This window comes from Canis aureus, chromosome 3 (genome assembly GCF_053574225.1).
Source record: "Canis aureus isolate CA01 chromosome 3, VMU_Caureus_v.1.0, whole genome shotgun sequence".
Taxonomy (NCBI): domain Eukaryota; kingdom Metazoa; phylum Chordata; class Mammalia; order Carnivora; family Canidae; genus Canis; species Canis aureus.
In genome coordinates, this window is record NC_135613.1 from 45,842,037 (window position 1) to 45,863,590 (window position 21,554).

General features: G+C 37.9%; 1 protein-coding gene across 4 annotated transcripts; it reads right to left on the reverse strand.

Annotated features, from left to right (window-relative positions):
* Positions 1-285: 285 nt before the first annotated feature.
* On the reverse strand, positions 286-17,021 carry SERBP1 (SERPINE1 mRNA binding protein 1). Of its 4 annotated transcripts, none has more exons than XM_077892252.1 (8): positions 16,589-17,021; positions 12,771-12,921; positions 11,782-11,922; positions 11,582-11,653; positions 10,872-10,946; positions 7,597-7,774; positions 4,188-4,361; positions 286-2,505 (listed from the first exon to the last, which is right to left on the reverse strand). In XM_077892252.1, exons 1-8 carry the CDS (start codon positions 16,899-16,901, stop codon positions 2,449-2,451), a joined length of 1,161 nt encoding a protein of 386 aa, XP_077748378.1. In that variant the 5' UTR covers positions 16,902-17,021; the 3' UTR covers positions 286-2,448. The 4 variants fall into 4 exon arrangements, with proteins under 4 accessions (XP_077748378.1, XP_077748376.1, XP_077748377.1 ...); XM_077892250.1 differs by having other exon boundaries at positions 10,872-10,991; XM_077892251.1 differs by having other exon boundaries at positions 11,582-11,671.
* Between the last annotated feature and the right edge of the window lie 4,533 nt (positions 17,022-21,554).

Consider the following 21,554-nt stretch of genomic DNA (forward strand, 5'->3'; position numbering starts at 1 on the left):
ACCTTAACACTTACGTGAATTACTAAGAAATGCCAATTGCCATGTCAGTCCTTGAAATTCAGTTTACAAGTTAAAAATTCAACTTTCTAATTGTAGTAGGTATCATCCCTTCCAAATGTGATCTGATGGCCTGGTTTAACAAAAACCCCACACAGACAAACGCTAAATATAAGGGGCGGGGGGGGCGGGGGATGAAATATGATTACCTTGGAGTGCACACACAGGTCAGAAAACATGTGACGATATATGGGTTCCTATTTGATTGTTTTCATGATTTTTAAGAAGTGAGCATGAAAATAAAATCTTTATTTTCAGTTATTACCCACCAAATAAGAGAAAGTTAGGTTCACAGTTTTAGCTCTTGACACAAAGTGAACTAGGAGGCAAATTTACATCCATCAGAAACAACTAATGGACCAACTTTTTAAAGTTGAGGCTATCTTGAAAGCTTGCAACATACCAGATATTGCTGTATTCTCTAGTGACAGAATGCCAGCAATGGCTGACACTAAGTAGAACTTGTGAAGTGTTTTTAATAGGTGTTTTCTATATGTTGCTAAAAATCAAGAGGCTTATAAACGCGTTACATGTCCAGAAACAAGTTAAGATACTTGCAAGTCTAACCACAATGATTTAGGAGTGTATGTTGCAATCTCAAGAGGGGTCAATAGTCCATATGGACTAAATTAATACTTGCCTCTGGGTAGCAGGTATGTTTGTAAATATAAAATTATATTAGACATTAGCACCAGTGCAGAACATGCTCAGCATAAGATCCAAAACACCAGCACAAAAGTTTATCCATCATTAAAAACCAATTACCTCCTTCCTAAGATGTCCAACCAGCAGGTAACTAGATTAATAAATCTAATCCAAATGAATTAACTCTTGTACTGTACAATTTCTTTTAGGAGTATATGGGAGAATGAATCAGCTAAATAGCAGACATTTTATGATTTAAGATCTTCAATATTTTAAAACTGGACATTACCATACACAGGTAGAAAATACTGAGTGACAAAAGATCTTTAAAACTGTACATGAAAATTCCTTTCCTGTTTACTAATAAATGTGGCATAAGAGTAAAAAAAAAGATCCTAAAAAATCTGTTGATAATTCTCTCCATGTATGCTTTAGTAAGTGGTGATGCTCCCATTTAAGGAATCCATTAATCTAATTTTCTAATGGAGGAAGAGGTCAAAGATACTTATCACTTTCTGTGGAACAGTCTTCTATCAACTTAAAATCAAAATTAAAAGCAATATAGGAAATTCAGAAACAGTAAAATTTTTGGTATATTTCATGGATGGTGCTGCTGTTCCAACCGTATAAAGTAAAGCTGTCTGCTTTCCAAATTCTAAAAATTAACATACTCCCCCATCTTACCATACAAACCAGTGCCCTTTGGTTTCTTTAGAAAAAGGAAAGGTTTAAGGGTTATTGATTATGGAAGAACAATTTTGATTTGGGACCTTCCACACACACAAATCATACTGAGTGGCCAGACACTTATTTTACACAAGTTTAAATATTATGCAGTAGCCAAATCAACTTGTTCCACCCACCCTTTGGAGGAAAAAAAATCCCAACACCCATAAAACTACTTCACTTGATAGGATGTGTATCAACAATAAGTAGCTTAAATTTTCAACAATAAGGTGTCTAGTCTGGTTTTTAAAATGGGAAAGTCACACATTTTAAAAGTAAATATAGTTGAAATTGTGAGTCAATTATAAATTTGAATCTAATGAACCATGCAAGAGCAAGGGTTAATAAACCAATGTGCTTTGAATTTGTTCAAGTACTGATATTTCTGTATATAAAGATTTAGCATATATAACAGCTATCATGAGAAGTGAAAAAAAGATTTTCCCCAGAAATGAAAATATTAAAACTAAGTTAAAATACATATAGTATTAGTATTCCACACAGCATAAAATTTGACAAATCAAAGTTTACATGACCCAGCTGACCATGTGTGAAAATGCAAAGCAGGTATTAAAACTGATATTATGTCCAATATTTAAAACCAGTTTGTAATTGGGAGAACATCTAAATCCTTAATTAAAAAACACAAATGAAGTGAAAGCTTTAAACTGGTACACACTGTTCACACCTATATTTCAAGTTTGGAAATGCATATTTGCAAGCAGCAATACAAAAGTATTCATGAAGAATGCATAATCTCTGAAAATTATGAAAACATCCCTGCTACCAATACATTTCTAAATACAAAACTGACTACCATATTGTTACTTCTGTGTAGCGAGAGAAGTTCATTTTCAAAACAGATAAAATTCAGTCTTTAGGTGTGAATGGTATGAATGACAGTCTTTTTTTTTTTTTTTTTTTTTTTTTAAATTCTTAAGTCGTTTGGGATCCTTAAGCATGCAAAACCTCAGATGGGATGGGTCCACAAAGGAACCAGGGTTGTCTTATGGCATCCAGTTAAGCCAGAGCTGGGAATGCCTCAGGGTCATCTACATCAGGAGCAGAAGCACTTGACTGAAAAAGAAACAAATCAAAATTAACAATTCTCAAATCTTGGATTACTAGTGTCTACATTTAGGCATATAACTCTAAAAAATCTTGACATTAAGTACTATGTAAAAATGTGTCAAAGCTTTATTGTTAGGGATCAGGACCATAAATATTTGCAATGAGTCTTGTCCTGAATGTCTATCAAAACCTAGGACGGGATGCCTGGGTGGCTCAGCGGTGTAGAGCCTGCTTTCGGCCCAGGGCATGATCCTGGAGTCCCGGGATGGAGTCCCACCTTGGGCTCCCTACATGGAGCCTGCTTCTTCCTCTGCCTAGGTCTCTGCCTCTCTCGAATAAATAAGTAAAATCTTTAAAAAAAAAAGGGGGGGGGGGGGACCCCCTGGATGGCTCAGCAGTTTAGCACTGCCTTTGGCTTAGGGCATGGTCCTGGAGTCCCAGGATCAAGTCCCACGGCAGGCTCCCTGCATGGAGCCTGCTTCTCCCTCTGCCTGTGTCTCTGCCTCTATCTCTCTCATGAATAAATAAATAAAATCTTAAAAAAATAAAAAATAGGAAAATTCTTTAATAACATCGTGGGTTTAATTTTCTAATAAATCACACAGGTAGATTCACATGACGGATGTATGTGGATTCTTTTTTAGTATTTTATTCTCCTCACTTGCTAAATAAGAATGGCATCAATTTGAAAGCAGCATAAGAAACCTATTATATATAATGATTCATTCATCAATGTTAGGAAGGGACCCAACTGCTATTTACAATCAAAGAACAAGTAACAACAAAAATGTATTAAAAGATCCATACACACAACACAGACCCTTTAAAAAGCCTAATGTTCAGATGAAGAAAAAGAAATCACTCCATTATTACCGGTGACCATTCTATGATATTAAGCTACCACTATAATACACTGACAGATTCAATCAGGTCCCCAATTTGCATATCATGGGTTGAGAATTCAGGAGGACGTCACTGGTTTCCTAGCCAGACAGAGACCATGAATTAACCTAACGGAAAGGTTACTGCTAATACTTTAATTTCAGTCATTAACAGCATATACTTTGGCATCAAATGATCAGAGTAAAAATTTATCAATCACTAGGTCTTCTATAAAAATATTTAAGAACCTGTCATATACACTGTATGAGGCATTAAATTATAAAGGGAGGACCAAAATGAATCCCAGCTCTCAACACTGCAGTCTAGTTTTTTCTAGATTATTGAAAAAGTGTCAATAATCATCCGGTTAGTGTCACACAATTATGCACACAAATGCTACACTGATACTCAAAAATGTAGCCAAGAGTCAAGGCAAAGGAGGTAGTTGGCATTTCAAGTAGACTTTAGCTAAAGCTCAAGTTAACTTGGTTCCCTGTACCTAAATTTCCTCTTCTGTAAAATGGGGATATCAATATAGTAACAAGAATGAAATGCCATAGTACATAAAATACCTAGCACACCACCATGACCAGCACCAAATACTCAAAAAAGTGAAAATTTAACTTTACTAGCAAGCACTATTCAGTCAATTTAAGTGCTTTTAAGCAAAAATACAGCCTAAAATGTAATTTCTTGAAGGTATATCTAACTACTTCTTCCTTCTAATCCTAGCCCCAAAAGGACCCAGGGCACTGATTTACCAAAAGAGGTCCTCAAATTACTTTAAAAAGAATTCTTAAAATTACCTTGTCAGTTCTGCTGCCACGGTTTGGACGTCCACCACGCCCACGGCCACCTCGTCCTCCCCTGCCACCACGTCCTGGGCGGCCAAGGTCTCCAAAATTGATCTCCAGCTGAGACGTTATATCATTTGCTGGCTTCCGGAAATGATGGTCCATAACCGAATCTTCAGCATGAGCCTAAAAATTTAAGAGTAGGTCATGGGGTGATTAACAGGAAAGCAACACTGCAAATTTCTAATTATTGAGCTTTCTCTTAAAAAGACCAAGAATCGGGATTTCCTGGGTGGCTCAGCGGTTTAGTGTCTGCCTTTGGCCCAGGGAGTGATCCTGGGATCGAGTCCCACATCAGGCTCCCTGCAAAGAGCTTGCTTCTCCCTCTGCCTGTGTCTCTGCCTCTCTCTGGGTCTCTCATGGATAAATAAAAGCTTAAAAAAAAAAAAAAAGAGGGATCCCTGGGTGGCGCAGCGGTTTAGCGCCTGCCTTTGGCCCAGAGCGTGATCCTGGAGACCCGGGATCGAATCCCACGTCAGGCTCCCGGTGCATGGAGCCTGCTTCTCCCTCTGCCTGTGTCTCTGCCTCTCCTTCTGCCTGTGTCTCTGCCTCTCTCTCTCTGTGTGACTATCATAAATAAATAAAAATTTAAAAAAAAAACATTAAAAAAAAAAGACCAAAAATCCAATCTGTACTTCGTGAACAAATACAACAAATGATAATTTAAAAATATCAATGCCACTAAGGTAATATGTAAACTTGGAGATCAGCTGTGATCTTAAAGGAAGAGTTCCTTTCACTTTTAACTTTATAAACTACATGTGATATTGGCAAGTCTTGATCAGAGGTATGTAATCACAACCACTCAAGTCTCTAGGGCCCATTTGAAACCTACCAAATCATAATCTTTAGTGAAGTTTGGGTAAGTACATTTTAAATATGTCCTTCAGATTAGATTCCAATGTGAACCCCTGATGAAGACTTTTGGATAGATTGCATGGGAGGTCTGTATCAGGGATTAATACTAAATCACTTTGTGAGTTTTAAAGAAAATTCTGGGTCTGCACTCTTCTAAGTCTGACTTGGGAAAATTGCAGAATTACAGACTCAAAAGTGAAATCAGGGAACCTTGAAAAGCTATAAGCACAAATAAATCCAAGCCTTAAATATAGCCAGGTAACCTTAATGTCAACATATTTGTGAAATCCAGGTCCTCCTTTGTATTTATATATAAGGTATACCACCCACTCTGTAAAAAAAACAAAACAAAAGCCGGACAATTTTACACTGCTTAATTCCTAATTTTTTCCTGTATGTTTGGAATGAATAAATTTTCACCTTCTAGTTCCAAACTTTTCTTATAGTACTTTGGAGTGTGTTTTAGTTTTTCTAAATGCAGGTACAATCCTTTTCTGAAGGAATAATGAACATTTTGTTCTTTTTAAATCCTGTAACACCACAACTGTTAATAACTTACCACTCACTCTAAGTACCAATGAATTTTATATCTGCGTCTTCGCCCCTTTGTCTAATATCCAAATTAATTGTCATTCCTTAGTGCTAAGCCAATCTAAAGGCAGTAGACGGTTCTTCTTAAAATATCAACTTTAGGGCAGCCTGGGTGGCTCAGCAGTTTAGCACCGCATTCAGCTCAGGGCCTGATCCTGGAGACCCGGGATTGAGTCCCACATCGGGCTTCCTGCATGGGGCCTGCTTCTCCCTCTGCCTGTGTCTCTGCCTCGCCCTGTGTCTCATGAATAAATAAGCTCTTTATATATATATATATACACACACACACACACACACACACACATATATAAAGTCAATTTAAATTAATGTTTAAATGTAAATCCAGAAAACCTGCAAAGTCAATTATACATACTAATTGTTTGCTATTGCAAAACAGTATTATCAATTCATTAATTAGAAGCATTTAAGTTTCTAGGAAACAGAAGCAAAAAAGCCTAATTGATATACTACTGAAACACCTCAAAGGTTTTATTACAATAATATAGAGGAAGTTTAAATGTTGGTGAACATCCCTTTAAGACAACTAGTAGGATAAATCTGCAAAGTTTTTTTTCTAGAGCAGTGAATGATAATCAGGAAATAAGAGCTTTGGCTTCAGCTCTGTCAATTAATACCCTAATTCAGTTATTCATAATCAATTTCACATTTTAATTTTAAAACTTTCTAATTATATATAACGGTTATTTCTGAGAAGCTTAATGTAAAAATATGATACCTAACCTGATGTCTACAAAATGCATGAAGAGACTTCAGAGTAATTAATGAATCAAGAAAAATGTATCAGTATTTTGTGTATGTGTCTTGTTTTGGAGAAGACCTCAAAAAAGTTACAAATTATGCCAAAGGTACCTTAAGTAAATCTTTTCCATATTAACCTAAGCAGTTTAATCATTACTACAAATTAACAATCTCCCCAAGATGAATTTTCATTGTTTCTTTAATCAAGAATACTTTAACCCAGATACACAACTCTATCTGCAAGAATTATAAAAAAAATTTTTTAAATAAGCAAAAGCATTCAAATGAAGCAAAACGTCTTTTCCGACACGACTTCGCACTTTACAACATATCCCTGTTTATATTATTTTATGGAGTCAATGTTGTTAAAAAATAATTTCTAAACCATAAGTGTCTCAACCTTTATTTTACAATGTTCCAAGTTTGTTTCACAGCCATTTGTTTAGAAAATGAAGATGCAATATCTCATTGAATCTTTTAATTACACTGCCTTAGTAACATTTCAATTTAACTTTATGATTAGCATCTCCTACTTGCATAAGCCTTAAATGATGTAGCAGTGGGACTTTCCTCTAATAACGTGCTCCAGGGATTGTTACCCAATCAAAAACCACGAACATACCTTTCTCAAGTATTTTCATTAGTAAATTACTTTGCTGGTTCTTATTAAGACATCAGTCCTCAATAAGTACAGCATCATTTATTAAAGAGTCTTGATCATTATAAATGACAGGCAGAGAGTTTGAAAAACTGAAAACTGAATACTGATGAAGCTACGGTCTTAGGTTAAACCATAAGAAAATGCAAACCTTTCAACAATTCAGTTAGGCAAGATTTTTAAAAATATTATCACAACTTTGAAAAGACCTACCTTATTTCTAAAACACTAGTAACTGTATGATAAACACCTGATTGCTTTCTAGAAAAAAAACAACAAAACCACCACATTAAATACATTATTGACTGAAGGACTACCTTTCTTGAAATATATGGTAATGCAGTTTATTTCCTTTTTGAGCAACTTATCTACCCCAAATGATCCTATGTAAAGTTTTTATTCTTTATAAACAGATTAGCTATGTTTTGAAAAAGTATAAATACCATTCAATAAACATCTGCACATTTTCAGACATCACAAAATTTAATTTTTTACCTCTTCACTCTTTGATTTATGAAGAACAAATCCCTTCTTCCACTGCCCATCAGCACCTTCATTTGGTTTTCGGATATTAAATTCTACTTTTGCCCGATCCTTATTTTGAATAGCTTTCCACTCATCCAAAGTCATTTCTTTTGGACCCTCTTCCTTTACTTCTTCAACTTCGTTCTCCCTGCGAAAAAACATGTTTTATAGCGGTAATGGGCTGATAAAATCTTAACTTATGATCAAAAGGAAGAAGTTAATCTTGGCTTGATAATCTTTAAAAGATTATCCAAGAACAAGAGGATACCAGTCTTGTCACCCAATGGTTAACACATAACTTGGTGGAGGCTAGAAATTCAGTGCTTGTTGAATTGTGAAAGCATGGATAACTAAGGAATATACAATTCAACTTCATAAACTATGAAATGATCAACTATCAGTAATAAACAATCTTTGTCTTTATCCAAAATATACATTTCTTAAAATCACAGTACTTTAAAACTGTATCCTTATGTGATAACAGATGACCTAACTTCTAAAACACATGTAACAAAAATAAAGGCAATCATCTAGGACACTTGTGAACAACCAAAATCCGTATTTTAGAGTATGAAAGAACTGTTCCTCTAGCTTTTATCAACATTTAACAGCAAACAATTTTAAAAGCCAGGTCCCCACAAATCCAAAATCCTATGTTCTCCAAACTTTCAACCAACCTGTATATGGACAGGAGAGGCTGTGGTTTCACTGGTTTTGGAACCTTCCACAAAACACAGCAGTTTCAGTACTGAATACTAAATTAGTTATTTCCAAATACAAGTCCCAGGATATAACTATTATACACTATCCTTTTCCCTATTTATAAAAACAAAGCATGGGCCTAGGAATTCATTATTTTAGTCTAATCTCAACTTGCAATTGTCACCAAACAAGTTGTTTGCTATTTTGGGAGCTCTGATTCCTTCCAAAGATAGCAGGTGATTCAGTTAGCCTTAGAGCTCAAATATCTGCCTTCCACTCTACTCTTCACCATTTGACAAATTCTATCTTAAAACTTCCTATACCAAGTTTACATTTTACTAATGAGATCTTGGGACTCCTGGGTGGCTCAGAGGTTTAGCATCTGCATTTGGCCCAGGGCATGATCCCGGGGTTCCAGGATCAAGTCCCGCATTGGGTTCCCCACAGGGAGCCTGCTTCTCCCTCTGCCTGTGTCTCTGTGTGTGTGTGTGTGGGGGTGTGTGTCTCTCATGAATAAATAAATAAAATCTTAAAAAAAAAAGATCTTGGCTATCAACATCAAGTCCAACTCTGTCACTTTACAAATGAGAAAACTAAAGATCAAGAAAAGGTCCTACTTACTCCCAAGTCATGACACAGCCAAGAATAGAACTTGGCATACCTTTACCACATCATGAAACCACAACACCTACCTTCAGAGGTTGTAAGGATCAAATGAAATAAAACAGAAGTCCTGGAAACTATATATAAGGGAGTTAATCAAAGTCATTCTGTGCTTCTTAAATCTATGTGCTCACATGCAAGATGCAACTCTATATTTGCATTCTCCCCTACCCTGGAGTAAGACTAGAGACTGCTCTAATATCACCTTGGTCTTTAGCTTAAAAACCCCTATTTCATTCCTGAAATGAATGAAGGATTTGTTTGTAATACACTGTCAATATATATCATTTCTTCTGATAAACAGCTATCTTTGCAAATCACTCTTAAGGCCATTAAACATGGGCTTTGTTAAAGGAACAGTTGTGTTGGGCATTGTTAAGTACTTATATTAAGGTTCATTTCAGTCACCTATCACAATTTCATTACCACTAAAAATTATGATTTCATACTGTTTTATATAAATGAATTTATATTACCCCAAGTTCAACATATACTTAATACCATATATTTTTATCTACTCTAATAGTAAATCAACTACTATTCCTTCTTCAACAAACTAACTGAATGGAATATGGAATGGAATATGATACTATTACCAGTAATGGTTCACTGTAGGAGTAATTCTTGGAGAAAAAGCAAAGAATCCCCTAATTTAAATATCCTCCAGTTAAGAGTTACAGGCCCTCAATAACTGGTAATTCAATACTTTAAACCATAATACTGTAAGAAATGACTGGCATAGAATTTCTGCCTGGGTTGATGGAAACTAGAGGAAGGCATTAAATCACTTCTACCAGAATAACTTGTATCATTACAATTCTTCCACCCTTGAATAGAAACTTCAAAACCAAATCTTATACCTAAAAACTCAGAAAATGAAAAGGATTGAGAAAAGAAAAGCCAGTGAATCGATAACATATTCTGGCCTTTTGCTCTCCCCATACATTTTAAAACAAGCCAATAATGCTATGTTCCAAATTCTATGTTGATGGAAAGAAAAAAAATTCCAGAGAAATTTTAAAAAGGTCACATCTTCTGGATTAAACTGTCTCAGAATAGAATTTATATAAAGTTCAAAGGACTTTGAACTATGTGTTCTAAATACTGTAATTTCTCTGGACGCCTGGCTCGTTAAGGGGATGCCTGGGTGGCTCAGCGGTTCGTGTCTGTCTTTGGCTCAGGGTGTGATCCTGGGGTCCTGGGAAAGAGCACTGCATTGGGCTCCAGTGCTGCACTGCATTGGGCTCCCCTGCGGGGAGCCTGCATCTCCCTCTGCCTATGTCTCTGCCCCCCCCACTCTCTCTCACATAAATAAATAAATACATACATACATACATAAATACATAAATAAATAAAACCTTAAAATAAATAAATACTATAATTTCTCTTATGTCAACCATTTGGTCCCATTTTTAGAAATCCCTAACTTCAGCTTCTAGTTCCCACTTATTCAGAGTCTGGACAGCCATGGTCACCAGGATTATTCATTACAACTTCTCTACCAAGTAAAGTATAGCTAAATAAAATGCAGGACAACTTATTCTTACTCCCAATTCTCAGGTTAAATAGTTAATTTTTGTTCTTATGGCAAACAGGTATCACACTTAAATATGTATTCCTTATCTTTTCAGAGATAACAATGGTATTTTCAAATAGAAATAACCATTCTATTTTTCAAACCGTTATATAGCCCAATAAATTGAATATGTAAAGCACTCCTCTAAATAGATACTATTTGAGGAATAGGGGTACAAGTCTCCTGTTAAAAGACACCAAATAATAGCATTAAATCTATGTTATTTTCTTGGTAAAAACCCAAACTACTTCCAATGCTATGGAGTAAAACCATACATAAAACCACTACCCATAAAACCACTTACTTATTTTCAGTGTCTGCAACTGGATGTTCTTCACCTTCAGGTGTTTCCTCAGTCACATTTGATTGATCCAAGTCACTGCAATTATAAGATATTTGTTTCTGAATGTATTTTGGGGACTCTCTAAGGAAAAAAGAGAGAGAAAAGCAGCTAGGTCCATTTACATGTAGCTTAAGGATTCTTTTTACATATTTAAAATCCTCACATTCCCTAAGACCCTTTTCTTACTAAACTTACTTCCCAGTAGACCTCTAAGAAAAAATAATTTAAAAATACATTCTGATCCAAACTATAGTTCAAGTATTTGATTTAGAAAGTAGCAGGACAGAGTAGCTTCCTCTAAAACAAAACTTCCCCAGCCTATCAAATTCTTCTAATGACCATAGGGCCAATTGCTACAATAGGAACTACTAAAAGCACACAGAGAATCAGAATACCCAAATAACTTAAATTGTAAGGTTTCAGGAAAAGCTATATAGCCATATGAAAAGAAAAATTCATGTGTATCATAATGTAGAAAAACTTGTCATATGATATATTGCACTCAAACATATCCAACAAGATATTATAAGGAAGTAGCTCTGAGATGAGAGCATTTGTTCTTGTCCCGGGGACAAGTAAAATACAAGAGTTATGGTTAAACTCTAAAACTCTAATAAAGCATAGAATCAATCTTATTTAAGTTATTTATTCAGAAAAATCAGAATACCAACGTTAATTCGTCTTTGACAGTTCCCCAGTTGTGAGATCCGCTACCTCCACGTTTGTCCTCATGCTTCAGGCCACTGTAATGTGAAAAAGAACTAACAAAACTGAGTTAACATAATACTCTTTAATTCTAGAAACTCAAATTTTGTTTTATTAAAGAAGTAAATTCCAATGTAAAAACAATAAAAACCAATATAAGACTTACGATCTATCACTTCCACTATGCCTATCAAATTCACGTTTGCCACGAGAATCAAATCCATCTCCTCGGCCCATTCCACGTCCGCGGCCTCCTCGACCTCTTCCAAGACCACCACGGCCTCGAATAGGCCGGTCAATAATCGGTCTATAACAAATAAAAAATATATTTTTTTTATTTGGAAGGAAGGGGGGGGGGGAGAGCAAATGCATCCAAAGGCTCAAATGTAAAAACATATTTACTGGCTAATAATTAATAGTTAAACACATGTTTTAGAAAATTTAAAACAGGGGAGCCTGGGCGGTTCAGTCGGTTGAGCATCTGCCTTCAGCTCATGATCCCTTCAGCTCATGATCCCATGTCCTGGGATGGAACCCTGTGTTGGGTGGGCTCCCTGCTCAGCAGGAATCTGCTTCTCCTTCTCCCTGTGCCTCTCCCCTTGCTCATCTCTCTCAAAAAAGTAAAACTTAAAAGAAAAAACTCAAAACAATCTACTTCTAAACACATAAAAGAAATCAGGACCAGGAAGCTCCCCCCAAACAAGAACATTTTTGCTTTCTCTGAAACTTCACTACTAGTGCCCATAACTTTCCCATGATTATTCATGTTATAATCCAGTAAAACCACTACACCTCACTAATACACTTCAAAATTAAAATAAACACAACTAACATGCATAATATGAGTAATGTTTTGCTGTAAATAGATCCCCAACAGGAAGGGCTCTCCTGCTAGCATCTGGGGATGACAAGGAAAAGAAACTGTCCATTCATTCAACTGAAGTGTTTCATTACAAGAAATCCAAGACTGAACACAAAAAATCGATACTAAAACGTTCTTAGTAGAACAATGCATCCACTCAGATTATTTCTCTGAAAAACTGATAAATGTAACCAGCCACAATGCTACCTTGCTAATCATGCCCAATTTATAGCTTTGCGTTAAGGTATGACTCTATAAACTGACAAAACATGAAGAGATTAAAAAGATCTTGCCTATCAACTGAAAATTCTCCTCCTTCACCCTTTTCTTCAAGTGGCTTTTCAAATCGTCGTTCACGAGGTGGTCGCCTTTCTGGTCTCCTATCAATTATTTTCCCTTCACTCTGCAGCTGTTGATCAGGTCTTCTTCCAACACGTCTTATTCCTGAAATGATAAATAACCTGCATAAGCAAATTATTTTTGCAAAACAAAAAAACTAGGCAGACTACTAAAAGATGAAAAAACAAAAGCCATTCTTTTAATCCAGTAACGAGCACTTGCTGCTGAAAAAGGCAAAAACTGGGCATCTCTATAAAATATAACAAAGTACCTAAGAAATTCCTATTAAAGACAACAAACTTGTTTCAGACTTGTTTAGTTTGCCAAATCATGCCTCCCCTACCTGTAACTGACTTGAAAGTCATCAGGGTAGCCACTATTCCCCATCACAAGATGCCAGTGTCTTAATTTAAAATTCTGACTTTTAAGGAATTTTAGGTATATGATACATTTTGGCTTTAAAGATATTAAAAAAGATTAACACCACTGGCCATTCATTAGTAATACCCAAGGAAATCAACATACTCATCAGATAAGGACTCTCAGAAAAAGTGAAGGCCACACTATTTACAGGATTTGAAGGAAATAAACTACAGTAAAAAGTGCTAATTCTATGAAATTACAAAACTGAAAGGAAAACAAATAGCACTGAAGGTTAGATCTCCATAGTTTCAAATAACTAATGAACCAGAAACAAGTATTGTTTTCCTCTATTAGTTTTTATATATGTATTCACATGTTTCTACCCATATTCATACACACGCACTAAATAAAACATAATGCTATGCAACCACTAGAAAATAGTTCAGTTGTTTATTAGAGAGCTCTCTCTTTTTTTGCCCTAACAGGTAGGTTTCAAAAGAATCTTTAAAAGCCACACACACATATACACACACACGGACCCCCTTTAAAAACAGTATTTAAGCAATAGAAACTTGTGGCACTAAGTGATGGCTGATGCGTTTACTGATTTCCCCCTGTATCATTTTTTCCTGTTGGTATCTGAGGCCCACAAAGGCAACCAACATGCATTATCGTTGGCCTGAAGTAAATAAGTTCATGACTGTAAAATTTCAGGTATGTTCTAACTCCCAAACCATAATTTCTTACACAGTCAAAAAGCAGCTGAGGAACTGATTTTATAGCAAGATCTTAAGTTGACTCACTCTGATTCCTTCAAAGAAAGTAACCCATCATCAGTATATATCCCATCATACAGTTGCTTGTAACTAAAGTCAAATGGTAAATATCAAACTGTTAAATGAAATTTTAAGGTCCATTCCACATAAACTCTCAGGATAAACCATAAATATTAGATCTTAAGGCATCTTAAACAAATGTTGTCATAGGTATAGTGTATTGGGGTGGAGCTATGGAACCAGTCCTTACAATGATATCCAAGCCAAACACACCCAAATGAACAATGGCTTCCTTCCTCACCCAATTTCACTATTATGCTTACAGAACCTAAAAAATTTACTAAATAATTTCACCCTATGACTGACATTTAAAAATTCAAGCTTCTCTTAACCTACTTGTATGTACTTGCAAACTCACTGGATTTTCAGTCGATTCCAGGCTTCGGAAAAAAAAAAAAAACAAAACAAAATTTAAAAACGCCTTGGTCTACATTTTTAGCGATGACATTCTGTGGTGTCAGTTCTCAAATTCTTCAAATGGACAAAAGACAAGTGACAAAACTCCTATCATGTTAAATACTGTATCTAAGGTATGTCTAGCATTTGCCAGGACCTATATTCAAAGGCAAAGATCACATAATCAGGTAGCAATTTTTCCCACTGCACGAAGTGGACTTTTTACAAGTCTATCCTTCTCCAATGCCCCTGAACATCAACTGACAGGTAGTAGGGTCTGAAAAAAAATCTTTTTCATTCAACATTTCCCTTTTAAGACTATGTTTTATGCAATTTAAGAGCAAGACTGCTATGTATTGCTGATCTAAGGAAGACGTTGATAGCTAATATGGAAGTTTTCCCAAGGAAAGAGTACTAAATGGTGAACTCCATTCTGGTTATAAACTCATATAATAATTCTCCACCTCTGTAATTTAAAATACTAGGTCCCAGGTTAAGCGCTTACCTCCTCCAAGATGGGCTTTATGATCAAAACAACTGAGGGGTTTAAACCAGGTTTCATGCTTTAAACATTCAAAATGGGTGAAACACATCTACCTGGTACACTTAAGATTTAAACATTAGGCTCAACGTTTTCAGGCACTTTTTTGGATTAATGAGATCAAGGAGGTAAACTTGAGCAAAAATAATAATTAACACAGGCCTGTGTCCCTTAACGCAGAAATTAAATAATTATTTAGCTGTGCTACAGGTTGCTTTAAAACTTAAGATGACTGAATAGATATTTGGTCTAAACGAAGTATACCCAGCTTTCCAACACTCCAAATTCTGCTTCTCCCCAACCTGTAATTTTGATACAAGAATTAATTATTTTGTTTTATTCATCATAGGTTCTTCATTCCAAGCATCACAGAAGTTCTGTATTAAAAAAAAAAAAAAAAAAAAAAAAAAAAAACCTTGAGCCAAAACCTAACACAATTGGTGATTCTGAAAATTAGTTGTATGCTACAAAATTCAAAACTAATGAGAAACAACTTCTTTCAGGAGCACGTGGCAGTAAAAGGTAATTTCAACTTTTAACATAAAAAGGCAACTTTTAAAGTTCCGGAGCTGATCGGGTACACGTTTTATCCTCCAACTGTTTTTGCTTTATCGTCCACACAGAAGGCAAACCAGCAATAAGAGAATGCAGAAATCAACCTCAAGACAACCCTGTGAAGTTTACAGTGACCTCTGGAAACAACTATTACCCGCCAATGAATCCCGACCATGCTTCACGCACACGTGGAGAAAAAAGCTACAGATTCAAAAGCGCTCTGCTGGGGCTAACGTTGTGACAGCCTCTGCACTCAATTCACCACGAGGCCCCGGCCGGGCCACCACACGAAATATTGAGTGAGGGGGTGGGGTGGGGTGTCGGGGAGAGAGGACGAGCTCAGCATTTCCTGCAATAACCAGTCTTCGTTCAGAATTCCCGCCTCTGCTTACCACAGTGTAAGCACATTTGTCTTCTCAAAAGCTTAATTCGCTCCAGCAAGTTAGTTGTTCTTACGAGTTGAAGGGAGGAGAGGGGACTACACGGCACATGGGGCACCTGAAGCCGTAGCTCACTCCACAGAACCCAGAAGTAGGTCAGGTGCACTCGGACCCCCGGCGTCTCGCTGGGGGGTACTCCGCGCCCTCGTGGGACAAGATGGCAGGAGAGGAGCCAAGCGCACCTCAAAGCAGCACGCCGAGGGCGAGCTCCGAGTGGGAAGGGGCCGTGGACCCCACGCCTGCCCGTAACTACAAATGCTTCAGTCAGTGGCCAGCTCGCCCAGACCTCAGACCTCGGTCGCCGCGCCTGCCCGCCAAGGAATCCGGCGGGAAGGCAACAGCCTCCCAGGACAGCAGCGCGCTCGAGCAGCAGCAGCTTATCTCCGGGGCACGCTCCTCCGCTCAGAAACTGAGGCGGGAAGGGGGTGACTCCAGGAGCCTCGCAGGTGGCTTCAACTTGGGGCTACCACGCTCCCGGCACCTTCGCGGGACCTGGCTTTTGTAGCGTGAGGAGAAATGGGAGGCAATCGGCGGCCAAGCCTCCCGCGGGCCCTCGGAACTCCGAAAGCAAGTGGTAGCCGCAAGTCCCCCTCGCTCCTTCCCTCCATCCCGGTCTCCCCCACCTTCCACCACAGCTTTACCTTCTTTCTTAAGCGCCACGGGCGGCTGCGTCTCCTCTTTCTTGTCAACCACGCCAACGCTGGGGGGCAGCGGGTTCTTGCGGTCTTTCTGGGACTCTTTACGCAGCTGTTTGCCTGCCGCGTTGGAGTTGGTCTGGGCTGCGGCCTGAGCTGCGCTCTTGGCCCCAGGGCCCCCAACGCCGCCCCCGCCGGCTTCTTTTTTCTTGTTCTCTGCTGCCTTCAACACCTCAAAGGGGTCCGATTCGTCGTCAAATAACTGGTCGAATCGGTTGGTGACCACGCAGCCGAAGCCTTCCTGTAAGTGCCCAGGCATGATGGTGGCTCGGCGGCGCGTTCCTCCACGGATTGCAGCGGGCCGCGCCGAGCCAAGAGCGCCTGCTTCAGCTCTTCCCACAAGATGGCCGGGCCGAGAGAGGGGGGCCGGCTTCTCTTCCGGCGCCAGGCACACATCCGGGAGCGGCCAGCGCCGCACGGCACTATGGGGTATGTAGGCCAGAGTCGCTTCTCCTGAGGCGGCCCCCGGCGCCAAGACTACAATTCCCAGGATGCGTGGCGTGACAATTCTTCGCGCGCGCCTAAGAGGCGGGACCTCACGGAGGGAGTGGAGCGTGCTAGCAGAGGGAGTGGAAGCGCGGTGGTGGGCGGAGTCCTGCCACCTGCTCCAGCCACCCTTAAACTCTCTGGGTCTTGAGCTACACCGAAAACAGGAAAACGTGACGGCGTTTTTCGCTCGCGAAAGTTCTCTGTCTCTGGTTTTACTCACCCCGTCTCCAGTCCAGGACTAACTTTCCTCACCTCCGGGGGTGGGTCAAGGTGACTCCAGATTTTACAAACTTCTAGTGCTAGGGTGTTGCTGAGGTACCCCGCGGGCCTCGCGGAGGCAGGTCCCGATCCGTTCCAAGTCCCTAGCTGCCCAGGTGCTGGAGTCGCCCTCTTGCACCGCCAATAATGAATCGAGACTCTTCTGTTCAATGTGAGGAGGAATACGGTTTCTCTCGCGGGGACACGAACTGGGTTAGCGCAATTAATCAGAGACGAGTTGAACTGTCTCACAGGGCGGTGTTGCGCGCCTTTCCTGAGTGTTGCGATGGGTGCATTCATCGCAGCTAACTCCTAACAGTGCGGCACTAACTAGACAGAGGGCAAGCCTCGAAAAGCACTGTTTGTAGGAACACTTTCTGAAGTCAATCCAGTTGTCCATTAGCGTCCGGGAAGCCAAGGATTAGGTGTTAGTAAAATGTGCTCAAGAAACGTTTTAAAGCATCCGAGTGTGTAAGGGTGCCGAGGGATGCGATGAGGGTAGGGAAAATATGTCAGCAAATTAATTGCCATTACTAAAAGTATTGATATTAGTTGGGAATATTAAGGTCCAGTAAGGCAATAGATGATGTCAGTGCATATTCAAACATATTTGGTAAAACTCTTACTAACTTACCCATGTTACCACAAGCTAGGGAGTGGGGTAGGACTATCCTTAGCAATTTTTATCTTATGTATAGATCCCTGGTTTCCTCAAACAGATCTTTATGACTATCAAGTGTTATTACAATAAGAATACTTACAGATAAGCCCCATTTAGAGGAATTGTGTGGCTATGAGTTTCTGAGGTTTACTTGTGCTCCTCAGAGAATTTTACCTATTAATATAAAAATAAGAATGAGTTTTGGGGGAAAAGGGGAGAAATTTCTAAGTATTTTCAACTTCCTTCTCTCCCTTTCTTATCTCCTGGAATTTCGGTTAATCTGGGAAAGTTTTAAAGCCCACTTTTTTTAAGCCCACTTTTAAAGTATACAAATAAAGCTCAAAATGGCAATTCTTTCACATTCACAGTTATTATTTTATAAGTAATTATTTTCACTCATGTTTCCTTCTTCTAAGAAGTTAAAATAGTCCTTAAAAAAAGAAGTTCCTGCTACTCTCCATAGCGAAAAATACCGACTGAGTAAACCTCAAGGGAGGAGGAAAGGAGACTTCTTGGGAGATTTGTTACTCAAAGGCTTGAGTTGTAAAGTGACAAGTGATAAGATACCACTGATTAGAAATGTAGCCTAAAATATCAGGTCTCTGTAGCAAATGCTTGAATCACATATTGTTCTCTGAAAAATATTCATGCAGCTTCACAGCTTTATCTTTAGCAAGCTCTCCAAAGAATTTTCTAGCAGTAAATGTTTAAAACTATTCAAAATCTTGATTAATGTTGAATAGTTACTAATTTTAACAAAACTGAGAGTAAGAATATTATACGTCCTTCCAGTCCTCATTTTTAGAATTGTAATACTCAATTCTCAACCGCATTACAACTTTTTACCCATTTCTTAATAATCTCAATCCCTTTTTGCTATTGCTAAATTAAAAATAATTGCTAACAATTCCTGCAATTTGAGCATTTACTATGTTCTTGACATCTTGTGCTAAGTTCCACATATGCGTTATTTCCTTTAATTCTCAGAACAACATTTTGAAGTAAATAGTATCATTTACAGATAGAGAAACTGAGGTTTGTGCCTCTCCCAAGTTCACCTTGTCTGAAACAATTCAAGCAGTCTGATCTCACAGTCTGAGCATCCAACTGTTATACTTGTGAGGGAAATGGCAGAGGGAACAAAGTCTTTCATCTTTATATTGCTATTACCTTTTAGCAAGGTAAAACTATTATTATAATACTTTGGGGACACTAGATATAGGCACCACATAAGTGTAAATAAAAGACTCTAATATTTAGTGTACTCTAAATACATTATGCATCTTTAAAACAAAAGCAATAGAGGTGATACTTGTGAAGAAAAGGGCAAGTCCTCTGTATCTGAGAATGCAATGCTAAGTATAAAATTGCAAGTCTACGCTCTTGCTAAAGTTAGAATATCAAAGCTAAAAATAGAAATATTACACTATTTTGCCAACTCAAACTTACTTTGAAGTTTGATCCTCTTAATTTTAAACTTCCTTTCCTTTTATTCTCCTGCACTGTACTCTTAAAAAGAGATTTATTGAGATATTATTCATATACCCTATATAACTCATCTATCTAAAGGGTACTATTCAAAGGTTTTTGGTATACTCACTGAGTTATGCAACTATCACCACTCGCTGATTTTAGGACATTTTTATCACCCCCAAAAGAAACCAATACCAATTAACAGTCATTCCCCATTCCCTCCACCCACAGCTCTAGGGAACCACTAATCCACTTTCTGTTTCATAGGTTTAACCTATTCTGGACATCTCATAAATAGAATTATATAACGTGGTTTTTTGTGAGTGGCTTCTTTTACTTAGCATGTTTTCTGGATTCACTTATAGTAGTATCAGTACTTTATTTTGAATGAATAATATTCCATTACACAGATAGACTACATTTTAATTATCCATTTGCCAGTTGACAGACATTTGAGCTGTTTCTGCTTCTTGGCTATTATGAGTAATGCTGTTGAGAATATTTGTTTACAGGGCTTGTGTGGGCATGTTTTCATTTCTTTTGTATGTATATCTAGGAACGGAATTGCTGGGTTATATGGTAGCTCTACATTTAACATTTTGAAATTTTGAAGAGCCAAACTGTTTTCCAAAGAGGCTGTACCATGTTACAATCCCACCAACAATTATGAGGGTTCTAATTTATCCACATCCTCACTACTGCTTGCTTTGTCTGTCTTTTTTATTATAGCCATCCTAGTGACTGAAGTGCTATCTACTGGAGCTTTGATTTGTATTTCCCTAATGGCTAGTGATATTGACCATCTTTTTATGTATTCATTGACCATTTTTGTATCTTTTTTGGAGAAAATCTATTCAGGTTCTAATTGGTATATTTATCTTTTTATAATCAAGTTGTAAGAATTCTCCAGATTTCAAGTGCCTTATCAGTTATTTGATTTGTAAATGTTTTATCCTATTTGTGGGCTGACTTTTCACTTTCTTAATAGTAACCTTTACAGCAGAAAAGCTTTTAATTTGTGATGAAGTCCAATTTTTCCATTCTTCTTTTGTCACTTGTATTTTTATTGTCATATCTAACAAGACTTTGCCTAAACCAAGATCACAAAGATTTACATCTATGCCTTCTTTTATCTATTTATTTAATGTCATCCATGCCTTCTTTTTTTTTTAAGATTTTATTTATTTATTCATGAGACACAGAGAGAGAGAGAGAGAGAGAGAGGCAGAGACACAGGCAGAGGGAGAAGCAGGCTCCATGCAGGGAACCCGACATGGGACTCGATCCTGGGTCCCCAGGATCAGGCCCTGGGCTGATGGCAGGGCTAAACCACTGAGCCACTCGGGCTGCCCTAATGTCATCTATGTCTTCTTCCAAAACTTTTATATATATTTTTTTATAATTTTAGCTTTTACACTTAGGCCTATCATCCATGTATTTATTTTTTTAAAAGATTTTATTTATTTATTCATGAGAGACACAGGCAGAGAAAGAAGCAGGATCCCCGTAGGGAGTGTGACAGGGGACACACACGATCCCAGGTCTCCAGGATCACACCCTGGGCTGAAGGCAGGCGCCAAACCGCTGAGCCACCCAGGTGTTCCCTTATCATCCATTTAAAAATTATTTTTGTTTCATATATTTCCTACTTTTTTAATTCTTTTACTTTTCAATTTTTATGTAGGCTCCACACCCACCATGGAGCCCAATGTGGGGCTTTGAACTCACCACTCTAAGATCAAGACCTGAGTCAAGATCAAAAGTTGGACTCTTAACTGACTGAAACACCCAGGCGCCTCCTCCCTTCTTTTTAATTTAAATTAGTTTTGAATATGTCAAACCAAAATAAAGAACTTGAGAAGAAAAAAAAGATACTGTTATTATTCATATTATTTAAAAATTTTTTTTATTTTGGACATTACAATATATAGCAAGTTTTTAGGTTTAAACACATCCAATGAAGATCCAAATACATCTGTCTAAACCCCTTTGAAAATAGAAAACATGGTTTACACTTAATACTATCTAGTC

What these genes read in the sequence shown, in the direction of transcription:
- SERBP1 (XM_077892249.1), bottom strand. Translation starts at nt 16,901, where the DNA reads ATGCCTGGGCACTTACAGGAAGGCTTCGGCTGCGTGGTCACCAACCGA. An exon ending in GGAGAATTTTCAGTTGATAG is followed by an intron (nt 11,923 to 12,770) that starts GCAAGATCTTTT and finishes TATTTGTTATAG; the next exon opens with ACCGATTATTGACCGGCCTA. An exon ending in GTTGCAGACACTGAAAATAA is followed by an intron (nt 7,775 to 10,871) that starts GTAAGTGGTTTT and finishes GTTTTTTCGCAG; the next exon opens with GGAGAACGAAGTTGAAGAAG.